Here is a 21226-nt window from a genome sequence, read left to right as displayed (position 1 = left end):
GATTGGCATCCAAAAGCTCATAAAAGAGCAGACATGGCACCTTTGGGGGAGGCATCGCTGGACCTTACAGTTCACTCCGACTGATGGCAACCCACTTGTAGGATTTTCTTTGCTATTCTGAGATTATTTGCCGTGCCTCTGCTCCAAGGCTGAGAAAGGGGCCCTTGTCCCACTGAACAGGGATCCTGACTTATTTTCTGTTAAGGAAGTCCTGCCTGGGGAAGCATTGAGTTGGTTGACCGAGGTATCCTTGCCTTCTCTTGGCATCCTCTAACACTTAAGCCAGCCTGGTCTAACTGTTGGCTTTATGTGTTTTCTTTTTTAAATTGTGCTTTGTATTTTAACATGTACCCAACCTCAGGCCTTGAGGAGAGACAGGAAAGAAGTAATGATAATTTTTGTGCCTTTTTCGGGCTGTATGGCCACGTTCTAGAAGAGTTTATGCCTGACGTTTCACTAGCATCTGTGGCTGGCATCTTCAGAGAATGTGTAGGAATGATAGATTTGCCTTAGGATCTCCGTAAGTCGGACACAACATGGAGGCACATAACAACAACAACAGCATTCAATTCACAGCTAAGTCCAGAAACAAACTAGGCAAATCCAGAGCCTCACAGACAGGAAATTTTCATTTACTAAAAGCACAACTTAAAACAGACACTGTATGCACATTGAAGGGGAAATGAGGTCCAGGCTTTGAAACATTCAGAGTCAGCACAAATGTGGGGTTTTATTGGCAGCCTGTGAAAGATGAAACTGATTTATTAGCAGCTCTTGAGTGTGGGAAAATTAATTGACTTCCAGTCTTTTCATTAGCAGATGCATTGGCATATTCAGCATAGAGAAGGCACCGTCTGATAGCAAAAGCATTTGGCTGAGATCTATCCCTCGCCAAGTGAACCCAGGGCTGCGTGGCATTAAGAGGCTTTGGGGTCCTGCCAAGCCTTGCTCCTCCTTTCCTTCCAACAATCCCATCACCAAACACAGAAGGGGTTATTTAGGGAAGGAAGGAAGAAGAACTGGAGGAGAGATTTAGGATTAGGACACTGAAGGAGGCAGATGCCCTGGCTATCAATACCCCAAAGCAGTGTGTTTCCTCCTGGGCACCTGTGAAGGGATTATGGCTGGATGCAACTGCCCCCTTTGACCCATCCAGGTCTGCCCCAGAATCTCCAAACAGTCCTCAAAGGAAAAGGTGCACAGACTCATGCAGCGATTCCCAAACGTTGGTCCTCCAGATGTTTTGGACTGACTCTCAGCATCCCTGATTGCTGGCCAAGCTGGCTGTGGCTTTTGGAAGTTGAAGTCCAAAACACCTGGAGGACTAGGTTCAAGGAGGACAGGGCCTGAATGCAAGGAGAGACCTTGGCACTCGTGTGGGGAAAGGACACGGGCGGTCCAAGCCCTGTCCATGTGGATAATGGAGCTTAAGAACCAACGGGGAGGATGGGCTCAGCACTCTGTCACCCTTTCCTCGCGAGAGCAGAACATGGCTACGTACTCTTTACCTGCAAGTGGCAGAAAGGATGTTTAAAAAAACACATACAAATGTTAAGAGGGATTACAGCCCACCCAGTTGCCCTGGAAATTCATTTATGCAAAGCCAAGGCAAGCCTTTTGGACTGGGATTGCAGGACTACGGTTTTCAAGCCTGAAGATCTTATGGACAAGAACAGGAATGGAGAGCACCTGGCCTTTCAGGTGGTGCTGGTCTACAGCTGCCACAACCCTTCACCAACTGGCTTGTTTGGCCAGGGCTGATGGGCACTGCAGTCCAACAGCATCTGGAGGAGTCCATGCTTCGCAGCCCTATGCAAGCAAAGCTTCTCTAAGGGGCATCCCAGTGAAAAGAGAGAGGAAGGCCATAAGCAACAACTAGCAGCAGAATCTGTTCTACTGGTGGTTCTTGCAAATACTACAGAAGCCGGCTTCTCTTGATGCGGGATTTATAGCTGCGCCTCTCACCAAGAGGTGATCCAAGCCAAAAGACAAGAGGCAAAAACCCTGCCAAAGCTCTGTGCCAAGGCACTCGGAAGTCACACAATCGATGCAATCTGTCTCACGTTTGCTTGTGCGGCACAATCTCGCCCAGCTTGCAAGTTGCAAGGAAGGCAGGAAGGATGTCTGTTGCAGGAAGAAAAGCCGAGGGGAATTGCGGAGTGGGGCGAAGAGGCTGTGGCAGGTGATAAATGCTACATGGGGTTTTTTTGTGAGCGAAAAGCAGTCTCTTTGGAATGTACAAAGTCTGTCCGGAGACAAGAAACACAACGGATGGCTCTCTGACTCCTCCATGCATTCAGGAGACTGGTTTCTTTTGCCATTGCAGAGAAATTTGGTTCATATTTGTCTTGTGAATGGGGTGGGGTGGGGTGCATTTTATTTGCTAGTGGCCCAGTTCCCATAATCTGAATATTATTATCTCTCAGTCAAGGACTCAACCTCAGGATTTGCCGGGGAAAACTCATCCCAGGCGCAAGTGAGTCCTCCAGCTTCCAAAGCCCAGATGTTCAACCAGTGACCTTTCTTGTTTTTGGGGGAATGTGGTTATTCCCTGCTCAAAGAGGTCAGGCATTTTGGTAACATCTGGCTGCTTAAATCACTAACTCCAGGCAGCTGTGGCTAGCAACTCCAGGCAGAGATTTTTTGAAGGCCAGTCAGTGATAATTCTTTTTTCCCATCCTCTTCCAAATAGCAAAAAGACCCAAGTAGCATCCAGGGAAATCTGCAGACCGGCGTCTGCTTCTGAAAGATAACAGCAAGGGGTTTGGGGAGGACAGAGGCTGGCAGGACTGGGAAGAGGTAGGAAAGGGACAGCAGGAGTAGTAGTCACACACCAGGAAGGTGAGGCAGAGAGCTGGGCAGAGACTCCATCTTCTCCCATCTCCAAGCCCAGTTTGAGCAATTCCAGCAGTAGTGCATCACAAGTTATTACAGTAGGAAAAAAAGAAAAGCGTTCCAACTTTTGCTTTGCAACCAATAAGGCTACTGGGACGGGGTGGGGAAGACGCCTCCCCCCCACCCAAAGAGAAGGCATTTTGAGGATGCCGGTCACTCCGACCTCTCCCGTGGGCACCTGGCCAGACCATTGCCAGAACAAGCAAACAAAGGCATATTTCCCTCAGAGGTCTATCACGGTTGGCACTTGAACAGGAAAGGAACCACGGACTAAAGCATCTGCATCTTTTAAGCAACCCAAGAGTCCTGCTTTGGAGAACTCAGGCCTCTAAGTGCAACATGGACAAAAGAGATCCTTGTGCCCAGTCCAGCCGGAGCATCTCAAGGCTCAGTTTTTCCAAAGGGGACAGAACACACTTGCTCAGGCTTGCAAACCACAGCGTGAACCAGATCCCAGCGGGGAAATGGGGAAGGGAGGAATCCATAGGCTTAAACTTCAGTAGCAAAGATGAGAAAGGCGTACATCAAAACTGGGGGGACGAGAGGATCCCTTTTTGGGAAGGGGACAAGAGAGATCTCACAGGCAGGTCAGTGAGTACTTACCTCTACTTTCCTCCCCACCGTTGATGCAGGGGGGACACTGGACCTTCTTTAAGGCAGCCAACTTTGGCTGAGGCATGAAGGTAGAGAGGCACAAACCCACCTTCTGCACAATAATCTAGACCTCCTATTCCAGGAATATCCATGAGGTCTGCTTTCAAGCAGGGAGAGGAAAGGGCTGGCTGGACCTTACCCCCCAACAGACCCTCTGAAGGTCCTTCTTCAAGTAGCCCCTGGCTCAACCTTCAGGCCAAGGAAACAGGAGCACAGACCAGTCACCTGCTTGGATGGATGGAGGGAGGGAGCAAGGAGGGCCGCCCTGCCCAGAGGGGACGCCCGAGGCTTCAGACCCACTCCTGCAGGGATCGCTTACAATAGACGAACATGCGGGGCGGCCCCTTGCGCTGGAGCTGGACCATGACGTAAACCAGGCCCATGATGCAGAGGAGGAGGACCAGTAGCACCGTCACCATGATGACACTCATGGTCAAAGGGTAGTCGTTGATGTGCACCACAATGTCCACGTCGCTGGGGCCGTCGCGAGGGGGGCCCCGTTCCTTGTTTCCATCCACACCATCCCCATAGTCCCCTTCCGTGTCCATGGCCCCCTCTTCCTCCTCCTCCTTTACACCCGGGCGAGTGTCCATCTCCTCCTCCTCTACGTCCACCATTTCCTCCTCCTCTTTGCCCTGTCCAGGGCCGTCCGGATTGAAAGGCGGTTTGCTGAAATCGGGCCACCTCCGGCCGGGGTCAGGATTGGCAGCCACTTCCTCGTGACATCCCATGAAATCCCGCAGGATGGACTTTGGGTAGCCGGGCTCTGTTTTCAGCCGCTCGTTGTCGAATTTCCAGTACATTCGGCCTTTGTAGAAATAAGTGTAGGCTGGAAAAATAATAAAAGAGAGAGGTTCAGGGAGAGTCTCCGGTTTTTCTAATCTTTTGATTTGTGGAAATATATGGATGAAAGCATAATTTCTGGCAGTTGTGCAACACCACCTTGTTAGTGAATTGCAGTATTGTGCCATTAAATCTGTACTGTCCCTGCTTGCGCATCTCTAGGGTACAAGGTGCGGCAGCACAAACACAAAACCCTAAAGAGCAATATCTCTGTTATATAAAGGGGCAAAGGTTTGATCTGCAGGCATAAGACCACTGATGCCAGTGCACCTCATTTATAGGATGCAGAGGAATGGAAACATCCCTCTGAGGAATTAGGTTCCAATCTACTTCTTTCTTTAGTCTCAAAGGTGAGGTAAGATCCCTTTGCAGACTGATTTTCCAGACTAACACAGCTATATACAATGGGCCCTTGGTATCTGTTGGGGTTTGGTCCCAGGACTCCCCATAGATACCAAAATCTGTGGATGTTCAAGTCCCAGTAAATACAGTGGCACAGTAAAATTGTGTTCCTTATACAAAATAGCCAAATCAAGGTTTGCTTATTGGAATTTATATTTTTAAAAAATATATATGGATGCTTGAATCCATGGATAAAGAATCTGTGGATATGGAGGGCCAATTGTATTTGAACTCATCTATAGGATGTGGGCCTTTTATATCCTATCTTCTCTCAGAGGATCTTAGTGTACAATAAAATCAGCTTGATTTTAAATGGGTCTAGAATCCTTATGAACGTAGGCGAAAACTGCTGTTTACATCTTCTCAGTGGCACAAAAGGGTGAATCTGCATCCGATAGACCCTGCAAGACAGCTAGAGATTCAGTTTGGCAGTGTGAGGCTGAGAATGGACTGGGCAAGCAATCCTTGCAACCTGCTAGTCCTGTTCTCATAGTTGTCATGCCTGCCTCCCCAGTTCAGTTTCCTTTCTTCACATCTGCCCTACATATCCCCAAGGGGCCTTGCCCAGGGCAGGGGCTTCATCCCAGCCCTTAGGACCCATAATCCAACCACAGGGAGCACCTGTCTTGGGACAGTCCATTGCTTAATGTGTAGGGAGGGTATTCCTTTCCCCCTCCCACCCTTGGCTACTCACTTGCATCCGGACTCAGGAAGACCCCTTTTGGGTTTGGGGGGACCCCCGACCACACGCTGATTTTCCGCGGGTAGCCTTGGTCAACTGTGTGGCTCTCCTCATTGAAGCGCCAGTACCTGTGGAAAGACAGGAAAGCACAGCCACTCACTTTCATTCATCCATTCATTAAAATTATTTACACTAATGCTTCCCAAACATTTGGTCCTCCAAGTGTTTGGATTTCAGCTCCCAGAACCCCTGAACATCAGCCCAACTAGGACTTCTGGGAGCTGATGTCCAAAACACTTGAAAGCTCAAAGTTTGGAAACCAGTGATTTACATAGTTGTTGTTAACGTTCTGTGCCTTCAAGCCAAGTCCAACTTATGTAACCCTGGCACTGGCCCCAGCCTTAACCAGGCACCTCCACGCTGGCTTTGAGGTCCAGCACCCAGATCCCTTTGCAGGATTTTGGTCCAGTCTTCAGCAGCTACTCTTGGCTCACCCTAACCCTAGTCTTGACTCTGCAACTGGGTTTCCTCAAAGACTGCACCCTGTTCGTTCCCAGCTGTGGAAATTCCCCCTGGGCTTTATTTAGTTCCTTACAAAGTCATTAAGTTATGTACTTCCTTGCAAAGCAACGCAGGAGCTAAGTGTGTGGTCAGCATTTGGTTACAGAACTAAAAACTACAACAGAACTACACAGAGAAGTCAGAGCATGGAGTAAAGAAGGAGGATCTGTCTTTGATCGAGAGATGTCTTCCAGAATCTGGCCCCACTTCTGCAATTCCCCCAATGGAGAGGTCCAGGGATCCCCCAGACCCATGGAGAGCCTGTGGCTGGTTTCCGCCTGCCTGCCACCCACCTGTCTCCTTGGAAGAAGAAAGTGTGCCCTGTTGGTTCCCACCAAATGGCAGCGTCCACTTTGTCGTAAGGGATGCCCACCCCGTAGCTGGTCAGGGGCTGCGGGTACCCCGGTTCCAGGTTTGCCTCACGGAAAAGCCAGTACTGATCCCCTGGGAAAGAGAGAGATGCAAAGGGATGGCACTCCATGGGCAGCTGGGTGGGTTGCAAACGCTCCTTTAATCATCCCCCTGCCTTTCGTGCTCAGACAATGTGGGCTTTGCAATTTACGGAATTTGGCCTCTTTACATCCAAAGAAGGTGATCCCTTGGTAGCCCTTTAACTTATACATATATAGATAGCTGGATAGATAGACAGACAGAGATACTAGTTTATCTCATCTGTCTGTCTGTCTGTCTGTCTGTCTATCTTATGTTAAAATATTAATGATTTAGTCTGGCCTTCTTTTGACATTGTGGCCAGTCCTTGGGAAGCCTACTGTTGGGACATGGCTGCAAATGTGCCTCCATCTTGCATTCTCTGGAGGTGACAAATGACCACCATGACCAGCAGCCAACCATGGTTCCCATCGTCTAGGGATGTAACCAGTCTCCTTTTAAAGCCATCCCAATACCCATACCTTGTGGCAGTGAGTTCCTCCATTTACCAATGCAGCCTCACATCATCCAAGTCCATGTTTTCCATGGCTCTTTCCTTGCCCAAAGCTGCTCACCTTTGAAGAATGCAAACCGTCCGTCTTGCCTCTCGTACGCGGCGTCAATGTTTCCAGGAAGGCCCCTCCAGAAGTACCCCACGGGCATCGGGTAGTTGTCCAGCACCCGGTTGTGGCGAACGCGCCAGAACCAGCGGCCCTGGAAAGAGAAGGAGAAGAGAATGGCTCAGGTTGATTCCTTCCGCCTCAGTTCTCCTCAAGCCAGGCATACCCAAATGGCAGAATTTCTCCAGCGGCTCCCTTGCAAAGCAGGGAAACCTGGATTTCTGCAAAGAGAACAAAAGGAGGCTCCTTTCATCACTGGGATTTGCATGCACTTGGTTTTCCTAATTTGGACACAGACTCTATTTTGGCCAGCATCAAGGATGATGGGTCTCTGCAGATTATTTCAGGATGGTAGCTGCCCCCATGATAACAGTCTTGCAAAGTTGCCTCTTTTAGACTTTAACTGCCAAACCTCCATACCCAACCAATTCACACTAAAATCCTAGAACTGGAAGAGTCCCCCAAGGGACATCCAGTCCAACCCCTTTCTGCCATGCAGGAATACACCGTCAAAGCACTCTGGACAGATGGCCATCCAGCCTCTGTTTGAAAACCTCCAAAAAAGGAGACTTCACCACTCACCAAGGAAGCAGCGTCTTCCACCATTGAGCAGCTGTTACCCTCAGGAAGTTCTTCCTAATGTTTAGGTGGAATCTGTCTTCCTGAAGTTTGCATCCATTGCTTTGCACTAAAACCCAGAGCGAACTGGCCACCCCACCTCCCATCCATGGAGGAGCCACAGAGGGGCTGGGAGGAGAGGAACGGAGGTACCTTGAACACGAACATCTCCCCGCGCAGGACGGTCACTGTGTCAAAGTCCCCGTCGCAGATGTTGGGCTCCGACTGGTCAGGAGTGCCAGGCCTTGGGGGCTGGTCTGGGCGGCCAGGGGGGGCAGGGGCTGGCGGCCGGGGGGGCTTCTGGTCTGGCTTTCGGGGCACCACAGTTGGCAGGGGCCTGGTGGGCTGCGGTTGGGCCCCCGAAACACCTGAGCAAGAAAGGAAAAGAGGAGAGAGAATTGAGGGGAAGAGAACGGTTGCGGGACACACAGTGGCACAGGCATTTTCTTATTTATTTGCAAAGATTTATACACTTCAATCCAAAGGTCAAAGTGACGTCTCCGAATGGCCTCAAAGAGACATATTGGGGGTTGTCTGAAACTCAGGTGAAGCTCATCCTAACAAATGGTCAGTTAAAAGCATGAACAAATGGTAGTTGACATGCCAGTGGATTTATTATTTATGTATTGGATTTGTGTTCCAGGAACAGGCTTCTTTGTGCTTTAAAAAAATATTCTCCTGGACCTAAAATAATAGCCAATTAGAGCCAAAATATGATAAAATGACCCCCTCAACACCTCTTAGAGGGTCAGGAAGGCATTGAGGGTTTTAAAAAATAGTCTGTTTGGGGGGAAATTGTTAATGTTTTTGACCCAGGGAAGCTTTGGAGCTGCATGCCACCCTTTATTGGGCCAATGCAATACAAAATAAAATCAAATACGTTGCAAGCTTTTGAAGCTCCACAGTGAAGCCAGCAAAGTTTTGCAAGCTTGCAACATGTACTTTTTTCATTTGATTGGCCCAATAAAGGTATCCCTGTATTCTGGATTTTGGATGTTCTTGTAGAGTTGCTCCTATGTTATCCTTCACATCCATCTCTTGGTGGCATTTTGTTGAGATAAATAAAGTCTGTTAGGATATCTGTAGTTACTTCTGAGTAGTCATCAAGGACTAACCCACTCCTTGGCTAAGCAATGGCCTGGAAGACAGCTAGCAAACTGGGGCTCAGACACAATTGCTTCCTCGAAGGTGGAATCCTAAGCCTTACACACATATGTATGTGTGCACACAGATGCCAGCGGGTCATGGCTACTCACCATAGAGCTGCTGAATGCCCCGGCGGTCATCGTCTGGCAGCTGGAAGTTCTCTGTGTCCATCCACTGGTAGAAGGGAGCCATGATGGCGCTGGGGTTACTAGAGTGCTCTAGCCCCAGGGAATGGCCGAGTTCATGCACAGCCACCAGAAAGAGGTTGTTTCCTGCGGGCAACAGACCAGAAAGTGATTGGAGAGAAGGGAAGGCCAAGGAAGACTCAGGTGCCCACAGTCCAGCTGGGGCCAAGGACCGCAAAGACCTCTCCTGGACCCCCCTCCATTGTTCTCAACAGGGAGGACATCCATCTGGTCCTAAACATCCATGCGCTATGGCCCTCCATAGAGAAACCTAATTGCCTATCACACCGCAGGAGATAGACAGGGAGGATCTAGGAAGTCCTATAATGATTGGGTCCAAGCTAACTGGATATCTATATCATTTCGCATGGATCCAGAGAAATTTGCAGGAAGCCCCTCCCCTTGATCTGGCCACCTCCAGAGGTACATCTAATGGGAAGCACAGGAGACAGGGCTTCCACTTGTACTTCCATTCTTGTAATGTCTTTGCCCTCTGCTCTTGTAAGTCTCCCTAATCTCCCTCCACTCCACCAAATGCATCTGAAGAAGTAGGTTCAAGTCTACGAAAGCTCATGCTACCAGCTTCTTTCCTTCATTGAGTCTCAAAGGGGTTGCGAGATCCCTTTGCCTACTTTTCCTGGTGTTAAGATATATCCACACATATATAAAGATTGGCAACATCCCCAGACAATAATTTATTGGAAGGATTGGTGTATAATGTTGAAAAAGCTTTAAAGATATATATTTTAAAAGGTCATCAGAGAGTGACCCAATTGTACAGCCATTTCATTTTCCAAGCTGGCGTCATCTTTGTGGCAAGTGAAATTTAGGAATGCCAGACAAGAGACCCTTACCAGAGACGTCTGCATTCTCCAAGGTCCAAGGCTCATCCAAGTCGAAATGGGCATCACCTCCCATGCCAGGCCCCGGGAAGTAAGCGTGGGCAAGGAAGCCTCCAGCTCCGTCGAATGGGGAGCTGTCCCTGTGGAACCCGGAGGCGAAGAGCACCATGATGTCAGCTTCCTTCCTCCTCTTGCGCCCGATCTCCTCGTAGGGGATCTCCTGGAAGGCCAGTGGCGTGGCTTCCTCCCAGACGCGGAAGGCGCGGCGGACGGCATCATGTGAGTGGAAGCGGCCCAGCTTCTCAGTGTAGTTTTGGATGCTAGTGGCAGAAAGAGGGGACCGAAAAAGAGGGGGAGATATGACCCTCAATGGGGTGGATGGGGAAAAGAAGCCTTGGGGTCAAATCCTCCCTCAACCGTGGAAATCGATTAAGTGACCTTCGGCAAGTCACACTCTCTCAGCTGAAGAGAAATGGCAAAACCCCTTTGAAAAATAAATCCCATGGATCCGTTGACCTTAGGGTACCCATAAGGCAGAAACAATTTGAAGGCAAACAACAATAACAACAAACTCTGCATGTCAGATAAATGGTTAAGCATCTTTATGCAACACTGGATGAGGCACAGTTTAAAGCACAACATTTTGAAACATGCAAAATGGGGCGGTTGAAGCTGAACCCTACAGCGAGGCAGCTGAACGCTCTTACGAGACCGACCCATCACAAATACACAAACACGCACATCTTTACATACCTAAAAGTCAGGTGGCTTTGGGTCCACCTCCGTCCAGTGAGTGCGTACCGTTTCCGCCGCATGTTGGCCTTGACCTGAGCACCAATTTTATCCGGGACGCCACAACGGGGCCGCTTCATCCACCTAAAAAATGTACACCAATGAGTGAAGAGAAGCCAGACAAGAGAAGGAAAGAGAAGAAGAAAAAGCTTAGAAATAGATCTGTCAGGAGCCTTGCAGCAATTCTTTCAATGCACATCACGCCCCATTTCCCCACATTAAGCGCCATTGTTGGAATGTCACCCTTTTTGGAGCAAAAAGGAGATGGAGAGGTAGGCACATCAGAAGGTCGGATGTTCCTTCATGGCGCCATCCTTTACCTACTGTACCTTTTCTTGCCAGGCATATCTTTGCCCACAAGGTCACATTCTTCTCCAGGTGCCCTTTGTGCAAAGACAGAGGGAAGGAGACAGGGGGAAAAGAGAAGACTTACGCTGCCGTCTCTTCATCCAAAACACCCGTCACCGTTATGCCGTAGAAACTCTGCATTTCGGAGATGGCGGAGGAGAGGATCTGAGCGGAGCGCAAGGTGGACATCTGAGGGCTGGATGGTGGGAGGTAGCCATAGAAGCGCAGCCAGGCCTGCGGAGAAGCCCAGCGTCATGAGGCAAAACAGAAAAGGCCAAATCCCATCCACAGAGAGAAAACCTCCCCAGAAGGGACTTGGTTTTCTGTGATCATTCTTGCTAAAAGGAAGTCCAAACTTTTTGTGTGGAATTTTTGGGTGATGTGGCCATGTTCTAGAAGAGCATCTGTGGCTGGCATCTTCAGAGAAATGTCAGGAACAAACTCTTCTGGAACATGGTCACATTGCCTGAAAAACCTACAAAAAAATCTATGGATGCCAGGCTTTTCGGGGAGATTTGGGGGCAAAAAGCCATCCCAAAATCAATCTGAATTAAACAAATGTCTATATGGGGGGCTTGGAAGGGCTTCTGGGGGTGGCCCACCCTTGAATTTGTACATTAAACTATGAAACAAGTCCAGTGTTGACTCCACTGGAGGATCCCATTCCAGAGGGGCACTGGATCTGCTCCGGTGTTTAGTCCAGCCTCCAAAGGAGCCCTGCAAAGTTCTAGAGTCTAGACGCTCATTTTGAAGACTTGAAATGACAGGTCTCCCATTGCAAACGCCAAATGGCACGCTCTGGGAAGGAAGAGGGGTCAAGGGGAGTCCCTTCTTCCAGTGGACACAAAGGTCCAGTGTGGACTCTCAGCCCAGGAGCAGATCCTGAGTGTGGCCTGGCCTCTCAGCCGGATCCTGAAAGGGAGAATTGTCTGCTGCGGAAAGAGCAGCTGGCAGCGAGTGGCGGACATCCTTTGGGCACAGACTCAGAACCAGAGACAGAGAATCCTTTTTCAGGGAATTGGGGACAAAGTGGAACAGAGGCATCGCTTCAGATCAAGTATGCAAGGTGCCAAATCCCATCTGGTCTTGGAAGCTCAGCAGGGCCAGCCCTGGTTAGTCCTTGGATGGGAGGCCACCAACGAATCCCAGGCGCTGGAGGCTCTGTTTCAGAGGAAGGGACCAGCAAAACCATCTCTTGAGGATTCCTTACCTAAAGAAACTCTGTAAGGTCTCCATAAGACAACACACAACCTGAAGGCACAGATGCAAACACCCCTGCATTCGGGAACTGAAGCTGCCCCATTCCAAAAGCTTGGAAACGTTACTATGCTGCTTGCTTGGGGGATGCTGGGAGTTACAAGGCCAAAAAAGGAACTTTCTCAAACTCTGCCCTTGTAATCTCTGCTCCAACAGATCTATAAGGGCTAGAAACAGGTAAATCCTGAGGCCGGGAGACTCCAAGAAATCAAAAGTGGCTTATTATTATGATCCTGATCCTAATGCCAGGCGAGGCAAGACCCCAACTCACCTGGATCGGGACTTTCTGGTCTTTGGGGGGAGTGGGCAGAGGACCCCCAAACCCTTGAGCCCCTTCCTTCCTTCCTTCCTTCCTTCCTTCCTTCCTTCCAGAGGCTTTTCCCTCAGAGCTTTCCTTCTGGGATTTCCTAGGAGGGGAAGGGGCTTCTCCCAAGGAGACTGGGGCTCCTTCTTCCAGAGATGGAGGGTGGGACTCGAACCCAGGGCCTCTTTTGGAGCATGGTCCCAAGGGGGGGTCTCTCTGGAGATTTGGGGCAAAGGCAGAGAGCAGCCCCCCCCCCCTTTTCCAGGCCATGGTCCTGTTTGGGCTCCAGATGGAAAGGGCTGGGAGGGAACATCCAGGGCTCTTTGCAGACCTCCAGGCTCAGGGGAGCCTCCTGGCAAAGGCAAGGCAGAGAAGGAGGGACAATGAAGAAGAGGGGCCATACCTGCCCTTCCAGGCCAGAGGGCTTCCTCCATCCCTCCTCCATCGCCACTGGAGGAGCCTGGCCCATGGGGAGACCGAGGGAATGGCTGCCCCTCGAGAGACCCTGGGCGAGGCTTCTCCAGGCTTCTCTGACTCTGGGCCAGGATGCTTCCCCGCAAGGGGCAGGGCAAGGGGGGGTCCTTGGTGGATCTAGTCTGCTCTCCGGGGAAGAGCAGGCTCTTGGCTTGGGGCCCCTCTCCCAAGGGCCAAAGGGCCCCCCAACGAGAGGAGGACGGAGGGGGAGGCCAAAAGAGGCTGGGAGAAGGACTCCAAAACCCATCCTCCCTCTCCTGGGAGCTCCCTTTCCCAGCCCGCTCCCTGGGGGGACTCCAACCTCCATCATCCCCCAGCCACCCACCGGGTCCTGGAAGCCTGGATCCCCCGGAGTCGGGGAGCTGGCTCTGCCTGGGAAAGCAGGGACTCCAAGGCCCATCCTCTCCAGCCAGCCAGCCCTGCCTCTGCCGCTTACCTCGGGGTCCACTCCGCCGGAGCCCCTCGGAGCCAAGAGGAGCAGGAGGGCCATCAGGCGGAGGGGGCCCAGCGGAGCCCAGGCCGCCCGGAGCCCCTGGCTGCTGCTGCAGCCCATCCTGCCCTCCCGGCCGCCTGCCCTCCCGCCTGGGGGGCTCTTCTTCTCCTGCCGGGGGCTAGCTGGCCATGGCCGCCTTGGGCCGGGCTGCCTCTGGCTCCTGGCTCGCTCCGCCGCCTAATGGCCAAGGGCTCCAGGAGGAGGAGGAGGAAGGCCAGCGGGAGCCGGCCCCTTCCTTCTTCGGCTTTCCCTCTGGCCTCCAGCCAGGAACCAGGGCAGCAGCAGCAGGAGGAGGCGGAGGAGGAGAGCCCCTCTCTGGGGAGCTAGGGCTGGTTGACTCTGGGGCCCACCCCCCCTTTCCCCCCAGTCCTCTGCCAGCCTTCCAGAGCCCCCTTTGCCCCCACCCAGGAGGGCTAGCTAGGGCCTTTCGGAGGGGCCCTCAGCCCCACCAGCAGCGCCCCCCTCCATCTGGAGACTGGCATCCCCCCAAAACCCCCAGAGACAGGCTGCCCTAGAGACAGGCCCCTCTGGCCTGCAGTGGGCACAGACTGGCAGCACAGCCTGCAAACCAGCCAACCCACCTGGCATGATAGAAAGGGGGCTTGTTTTACAAGGCAGGAACAGAACCTTGCCAATAGAATCTGTCAGCCTGGCTCCCTCCCTCCCTCCTCCTGGGTTGGATCCCAGCTCCCAGCATCCCCACCTCAGCTTAGGGCCTTGGAAACCTCCATACAGCCCTCCCCAGGCCAAAGCCACACTGCAGCATTAAAACCGTTTGAGGCCACTTTAACTGCCACAAGACTCTCCTGTGTGGAATCCTGGGATTTGTAGCTTGGCAAGGTGCCTTTAGCCTGGTCCGTCAGGGAGCACTGGGGCCTCCCTAAACTCCAGATCCCAGGATCCCATCAGGACAGTAGAGCCATGGCAGCTGAAGTGTGGCTGCACCCCAAGTCTAGTGCGTTCTAAAAGAGAAAGCTAGCAAAAGGGGTCTGTAAATATTGTCAAGTGCAAAAGCATGCGAGAACATCGGACACAAGCCCTTTGGAGACCTCACCCCCTTTTAATATTGCTTTTTCTATTTTCAGCATCTCTAAAGCACTTTGCTAATGCAAGACCAAGTTTCCCAAAAGCAAGAGCTTGCAATAAGAATGAAAAAGAAGATTATCTTGGACTCATTACAAATTGGAGGCAACTGCCACCATCACCCTTGAGAAACAAACGCCTCAGGAGCCAATGCCTGGCCTTTATGTGAAGCAGAGGAGTCCCCAACAAGAAGTGCTGGCTTCATCCCAACGGTGTGCAAACAGAAACTGCCCAGGCATCCGCCTCCCAGCCTTCTTCCTTTTAATACCAAACTCGCCCCGGACTTTGTCCTTCCTCAGGTAAACAAGCCACTTGGTTGCTGCTGCTTTGGTGCAATTCAAGGAGAGAGAAGTGTATTCTGCTTAGGCTCTCACCACATTCTGACTCTGGGAATTAAAAGTAGCTCCAGTTTGGGCCCACTGTGTTTGTCGTTGTGTGCCTTCACATCATTCTCAACTTACAGAGACCCTAAGGCAAACCTTTCATGGGGTTTTCTTCACAGGTTTGTTCAGAAGAGTTTTGCCATTGCCATCCTCTGAGGCTGAGAGAGTGTGACTTGCCCAGAGTCACCCAATGGGTTTCTATAGCTGACTGGGGATCGAAATCCTGATCCTCCCAGAGTCCTAGTCCAACACTCAAACCACTCCACCAGAATGTTCTCATAGCAAGTCCCTCCTAGGGTTTTCTTGGCCAGATTTCTCTAGAGGAGACTTGCCCTTGCCTTCCTCTGAGGCCGAGGCAGTGTTACCCAGTGGGTTTCCATGGCTGTGCCAAGGAAAAAGGAACCCTTGCCTTCCACACTTCTAGTCCAACGGGTTAAGCATTACAGCACACTGCATGAAAGACAACAACAACATACCTCTTTATTGCACATTTGACCATTTCTTAAAAAAACAAAAGCAAAGAGTGATTCCAAGGCCAATGCAAGCTTTAGCGGGAAGTCCAAAGCTTCTCTCAGAGGAACTGTCCTGAAGCTGATATGAGGCAAAGCCCTGGAGACCGTAATCCCTGGCTGTCTCCCACTAAGGCAGCACCCTCTTAAGCTGCACCCCATGTTTCCCACACGCTGCCACTCATCCAAATAACCCACTGGCATGAAACAAGAGCTGCTAACATGGCACCCACCAGTGATGCATCCCTGAGATCACTGCCAATACTTGCAAAACAAGCCATTGTGATGAAGTCCGGGAGGGAAGAGGCTGATGCTGTCCAACCGTGGAGCTGAGAACATCCTCTGGGGCATCCTGCAAACCCAGGAATGGCTTCCATCCATTGCTTCCATCATGGAGGAAAGAGCAGAGGGCACCTACTTTTGGTGGGCATCTGCTGCTGGCTGTGCTGCTACCGCAAAGGGAAGGAGAAAAACTTATTGCCCGACTTGCAGCGGACTTCTGTTGCGGGAATTCGTAAGATGGACGAAGAGTCCTCAAAGCCATCCACTATCTCCTGGAAAAGCACAGAGGAGAGTTGAGTCACTAGCCAAAGGACAGCGGGTTTACAAATGAATGTGGGGAGCTTGGAGTAGGAAAGTAACTTATGTGTGGGCCCACCGGCTATGCTCTGAGTTGGTTACAAGACTCAGTTCATGTGGGGCAGCCTTGGACTTAGACAGCAGTTTGCAGCTGGGGATCATAAGATATCCTTGAAATAAATCCTTTCTGAGAGATGGTTCCTTTGTTCCTCCCCAAACAAGTACAAAAGATGCAGGTGAGTTACCTGGAGCTCACGAAGATACCGGCCTTCCAGGGCTTCAGAGTGATTTCCAACACACCAGGCCAGGCTGAGGTGGAAGGAGGGGTTCTGTACCAAAACAAGGAAGAGCCAAAACCCACAGGGAGTCAAACAGTCAGGCATCCCTGTCCAGCTGAAATCTGTGCATGGGAATATGAGCACCACCCCCTGCCTTTTCTAGAAAGATGATTATAGGACAACCCTTGGCTGGCTAAGCTGCATGGGGATGATGGGAGCTGTGATTCAACCCATCTGGAGGGTGTGTGTTAGGTATGGAAAGGCAACCCTAAAGCAAGGAGCATGAAGTGAGATACCAGCAGCCACAGACATGTCAGAGGAATTTCAGCTGGAGGGCAAACAACCTCTTGAAGAGACTACAGTGAGTTCAGGGTAACCAGATGTCATAACTGTAAAGTAGGACACTCACTTGCAAAGTGTAGAGACATTCAAGAACAGTGTAGGCCCTTGCAAAATAAAAGCTAAATTCATATAAATTCATGCTTCTCAGTCATGCTCAAAAAAGGAGGCAATTTGAAAATTCCTCCTGGACCTAAGGTTGAAATGCAGGAAATGTCCTGGAATAGTAGGATGTCTGGTCACCCCGAGTCAGTTAAAATGGCAAGAAGCGCTAGTAAGCTCTTACATACATCTCTACGCATGACTCTGATGCACTTAAGATCCAGTAAATGAGCATTTTGCTAGCTAATAAAACCAGCCTCTAATATTAACATAGCTTTTCATTCAGCTACAGCTGCCTGAGCAACGCAAAGGTCAGTGTGCTCTGCGGAGATAAGGCTGCTCAGCTTTGGAATGCCTGAGAAACTGTTCTTTTTTTAGAGTGGGATGGCTTCGCTCTTGGCCCATGGAAGTGCCAGCACTTTCAGGAGAGAAAAGGTATTTAGGATTTGAACACAAACTGGCCTGGGTCTCTGGGTGATGTCTGGTACACTGCTGGGGAGGGATGCTTCTCTCATCTGAAGGGATGTGTCTGTCGCCTTTGTCTTGGGGTGTTATTCCTGCTTCTCTTTCAGCATTTAGGTGTAACAATTAAACCACCGCTTTGTTGCACCTGTGGCCCTCACTCTGCAGATCCTTGAACTTGGCTGAGCTTGGATCAGGATCCAGAATGGTTACAGAGATTCTCCACCCCTCCTGGGATTCCTTCCTCTCCTTCTGGAAACCTGACTCTGCCTGAGCATTTTAAAAACCACTGTTACTATCTGGGATACAGCCAGAGGAGGTGGGATTATCTGTTTAAATTAGTTGACTTACACACACACACACACACACACACCAGGTCCCATTCAAGAGCCTTTCTCACTGGCCAGCAGCAAGACTTCCGTTGTCTTTCTCCCTGACTCCCCTCCTTGAAAAAGCACAAACCTTCACCTTGTAAAAAGTTGTCAGGCTAAACTCCTCCATAACTCTGTCTACTTCAGACACCAACTCCAAAAACTCTGGATGCCCCGAAGAGACCTCCAAGCCAATGAAGGTTCTGCAGAAAGAGATTGGAGCAATATTTCAGAGCAGCTCTTTTGGAACGAAAACCCACCTTGGCGTGTGTCTGTCTGTGTGCATGCTTTGCTCCAGAAAGCAAACAGCGGGGAACTGAAGGGAAGTGACATTCTAAACGCAAAGTAACAGGAGTTATTTGGAAAGGTGCACACTGTGGCATTTAACTTGTACCCACTGATAATTAGCAATAAATGACCTCTCAAAATCTAAAGAGGGGATCAGAGCATAGCTCCCCTTCCCCACGAAAGAGGCGAAGCTCAAAGTGGAGTCAGGAGAGACACAAAAGTACCACATCCAACAATTTTCAGCATGTCATCCTCAAAGGGAATGGTAAAGATCCATGTATATTGATAAAAGAATTCAGAACAGACATCAAAGTTCAATACAAACAAAGCAAGGGCTCTGTATTTCAAATTACTGAAACCACAGAGGACAATTACAAGTTATTATGGCTTTTTAAAACAGAGCCAGCATGTAATGGTTTGGGATCAGCGCTCTGGAGACTAAGCTCCAAATCTGCCCTCTGCACCAGAAACCCACTGGGATGATCTTAGGCAAGTCATACTCTCTCAGCCTCAGGGGAAGGCAAAGGCAAGCCTGAAGAAAGCTTGGCTAGGAAATTCTGTGATAGGTTTACCTTAAGCCGAAACAACTAGAAGGCACACAACAACAAATGGCTTTCAAAAATTTATTACCTGAACTAGGAACAGACACACCTCCTTTACAAACAAGCTGGGGCCAGCTGCACCCACAGGAAGTGTGTTGCTCAGCATTTGCCCCATGACCTCCAGGTGTGTTGCCATCTCCCTCCCATGCCTCCGGGTCAATGATAGAGAAGGCTCACCCACAGCCAGGAGGAGTCGAAGAGGAGCGGAGCTACAACTCTCTCAAGGGTAGTGGCAACCAATGTGTTCATGCAAGCATGAGAGATTTGTAGTGCAAAGGAAGGGCCACAAGTGCTAGAAGTTGAAGGGGAGACTAAGTTTAGCTTTGCTGGGGCTCCAAATGCCTGACCCCACTGCCTCTGCACCAACACCCTTTAAAGTCCATGGCGAGGGGCAGACCCACAGTCACTTACCCACCTGGTTTTGGTCTGGTTAGTGTAAACTTTCACTTGGTCTGCTCTGCAGATGAACCTGAAATGGGAGAGAGAATCTGTCTGAGCTGAGAAGATGAGAAGCACAAACAGTTGGCCCTCATTTAAATAAACTGTTTACTGTTTTATATTTTTAGAGGCTGTTTACCCTCTATATTTGTTGTTGGTGGTGTCATATGCCCCCAGGTCATGTTTGACCTAGGGCAACCTTGAACTAGGGTTTTCTTGGCAAGACTTCTTCAGAGGGAAGTCCCATTTGTCTTCCTTTGAGGCTGAGAGAGTATGACTTACCCAAGGTCACCCAATGGTGACTTTGGTCAAGTCATACTCTCTCAGCCCCAAAGGAACGGGGCACCTGAGCTCCTGAAGGCTCTTACTTGGGGAAGGAGACCAGGCGCTCCTTGAGAGACTGGACAAAAGGGTTTATCCAGTGATAGCGCAGGACCACAACTTGAGAGAGGCTGATGTGGAATTCGGTCATGGCGGTCAGAGAAGCCACGCATGTGCGCGCATGTGAGAGAAGGAGCTGCAGCAGATCCAGGAAATCCTCCTCAGCCTCATCTGTAGAGAAAGAGGGGACAAAAACCAACAGATCAGGGGGGACTGGAGGAAAGAGGAGCCTACGGATGACTCACAGGCCAGGAGCAGTCCTAACTACTTGAAGGCCCTTTCCAAGCTCCTACCGACTTCTAGGAAAACTCATGCTGCCAACTTCTTTCTTTCAACCAATCTCAAAGGTGTACAAGATCTCTCTACATATTATTATTGGACCTAAAGGCATCTAGGAAAGCTCCTGCTGCCAATGTCTTTCTTCCAGTGAGTCTTAAGGATCTCTGTAATACAGATTTCAGAGACTAACAGGGCTATATGTTTGTATTTTCCTCTCTCATTGCCTTTGATGGTGATGGGGCAGAGGGCCAAAGAGGCTTACAAGGGACGTAAACGTGTGTCGCCCAGTTGCCTGGCTCATGGGGGAAAGTCCTGAGGCGTCCTCCGTGTTTGCTGCTGTCGTCCTCCACCGCTTCCCTCTCCTCCTGGTCTCTGAACATCTTGAGCACACTCTCTGGAACATGGAGCCGGGGGGCAGATGCGCTGAAAGGCAGAGCAAGAAATGAATAGGAACATTCCTCTTTTCGAGTGGGAAAATAAAACCCCACGAATCAATACACACTTCTGACCAAGAGGCACCTATGCGCCATGAAGGTCTACCTGCAGCATTGGTGGCAATGACAATTAATGTCACAGTGTTTTAATAACAAAAAAACAACAACAATAACAATATGGTTTGTTTATATTTCCCACCTCTCCCTGCGGATTGAGGCAGGATTACAACATAACATAAAATTGCAAAGTACAATAAAAATATGTTAGACCCTGAACCTTCCCACCATTAAAATTAATACAAAATTCAATAATAATAATAATAATTTATTATAATACATAATATATTATATTATTATAAGAGTATTATTATCATCACATTATTATAAGAGTTTTATAATAAGAGTATTATTATTATAATTATACTTATAATTATATAAATTATATAATTATATTTAAAATAATAATTATTATTTAAATTATATAAAATATTTATAATAAAATATAATAAAACAAAATTATTATATTATTATTAGATTATACATAAATATTATTATATTATTATAATAAGAGTATTATTATAAAAGTATGATTATTATTATAAGAATATTACCAATTAATATTAGTAATAATATTGGTAATAATAATAATAATAATTTAAAAATCCCTCATCGATAATGATCAGATCATTCTGACAGCTCCACCTCGAAGGGGAAGAAGTCGTCCCAGCGCCGCCGCCGCCGCCCGAGGAAGAGGAGCCGCCCTCGTCTTCCGACCCCGAGCTGCTGTAGCCCACCAACGCCGCCCCGCTCATGGCTTGGCCGGCGAGGTCATTCAGGAAACACCGAGGTCCGGGATGCCGACTAGGCCTCAAATCGCGGTCCGCGCATGCGCAGAACCGGCCCTGAGAGGGCAAACCCCCGCCCATCGCCGATGCGCGCGCGGCTTTGACGTCACAGGGAGCGACGTCGCCGGCGCCTGCCGTAGAGCTATGAAAGTGGAGCCCCCGGGGGATGCTGGGAGTTGTAGTCCAGCAAAAGAAACGGAAAGAGTAAGAAGAAAGGTCCCTGATGGAAGTCTCTTTTTTCTGACGCCGGAAGAGCCCAGGCCCTTCCTCCTCCTCAGTCTCCTCCTCCGCAGTCCCCTCCTGGGTCC

The 21226-nt window shown here is 49.8% G+C and overlaps 2 protein-coding genes across 10 annotated transcripts; both read right to left on the bottom strand.

Annotated features, from left to right (window-relative positions):
- Positions 1-616: 616 nt before the first annotated feature.
- Positions 617-15095, bottom strand: MMP15 (matrix metallopeptidase 15). Of its 3 annotated transcripts, none has more exons than XM_042438634.1 (10): positions 14725-15095; positions 11103-11251; positions 10631-10753; positions 9890-10197; positions 8961-9122; positions 7858-8072; positions 7042-7180; positions 6331-6481; positions 5489-5604; positions 617-4378 (listed from the first exon to the last, which is right to left on the bottom strand). In XM_042438634.1, exons 2-10 carry the CDS (start codon positions 11204-11206, stop codon positions 3840-3842), a joined length of 1857 nt encoding a protein of 618 aa, XP_042294568.1. In that variant the 5' UTR covers positions 11207-11251; positions 14725-15095; the 3' UTR covers positions 617-3839. The 3 variants fall into 3 exon arrangements, with proteins under 3 accessions (XP_042294568.1, XP_042294567.1, XP_042294566.1); XM_042438633.1 differs by lacking the exon at positions 14725-15095 and adding an exon at positions 13489-13882; XM_042438632.1 differs by lacking the exon at positions 14725-15095 and adding an exon at positions 12546-13478.
- Positions 15096-15466: 371 nt separating this feature from the next.
- On the bottom strand, positions 15467-21167 carry USB1 (U6 snRNA biogenesis phosphodiesterase 1). Of its 7 annotated transcripts, none has more exons than XM_042438650.1 (7): positions 20776-21167; positions 19902-20062; positions 19348-19531; positions 18953-19010; positions 17912-17985; positions 16345-16428; positions 15467-16074 (listed from the first exon to the last, which is right to left on the bottom strand). In XM_042438650.1, exons 1-7 carry the CDS (start codon positions 20997-20999, stop codon positions 16068-16070), a joined length of 792 nt encoding a protein of 263 aa, XP_042294584.1. In that variant the 5' UTR covers positions 21000-21167; the 3' UTR covers positions 15467-16067. The 7 variants fall into 7 exon arrangements, 6 of the variants coding, with proteins under 6 accessions (XP_042294584.1, XP_042294586.1, XP_042294581.1 ...); XM_042438652.1 differs by having other exon boundaries at positions 18957-19010; XM_042438647.1 differs by lacking the exon at positions 17912-17985 and adding an exon at positions 17743-17854 and having other exon boundaries at positions 18957-19010.
- Between the last annotated feature and the right edge of the window lie 59 nt (positions 21168-21226).

The sequence above is a fragment of the Sceloporus undulatus genome, chromosome 8, assembly GCF_019175285.1.
Source record: "Sceloporus undulatus isolate JIND9_A2432 ecotype Alabama chromosome 8, SceUnd_v1.1, whole genome shotgun sequence".
In the NCBI taxonomy this organism is placed as follows: domain Eukaryota; kingdom Metazoa; phylum Chordata; class Lepidosauria; order Squamata; family Phrynosomatidae; genus Sceloporus; species Sceloporus undulatus.
Note: the sequence above shows the minus strand (reverse complement) of the source record. Positions and strands in the feature narration are given on the sequence as shown.

What these genes read in the sequence shown, in the direction of transcription:
- MMP15 (XM_042438632.1), bottom strand. Translation starts at nt 12,848, where the DNA reads ATGGCCTGGAAAAGGGGGGGGGGGCTGCTCTCTGCCTTTGCCCCAAAT. An exon ending in ACCAGAAAGTCCCGATCCAG is followed by an intron (nt 11,252 to 12,545) that starts GTGAGTTGGGGT and finishes GCTTCTCCGCAG; the next exon opens with GCCTGGCTGCGCTTCTATGG. An exon ending in TTGGATGAAGAGACGGCAGC is followed by an intron (nt 10,754 to 11,102) that starts GTAAGTCTTCTC and finishes TACATTTTTTAG; the next exon opens with GTGGATGAAGCGGCCCCGTT.
- USB1 (XM_042438647.1), bottom strand. Translation starts at nt 20,999, where the DNA reads ATGGGCGGGGGTTTGCCCTCTCAGGGCCGGTTCTGCGCATGCGCGGAC. An exon ending in GACACACGTTTACGTCCCTT is followed by an intron (nt 19,532 to 19,901) that starts GTAAGCCTCTTT and finishes CTTTCTCTACAG; the next exon opens with ATGAGGCTGAGGAGGATTTC. An exon ending in GGTATCTTCGTGAGCTCCAG is followed by an intron (nt 16,075 to 16,344) that starts GTAACTCACCTG and finishes GTGCTTTTCCAG; the next exon opens with GAGATAGTGGATGGCTTTGA.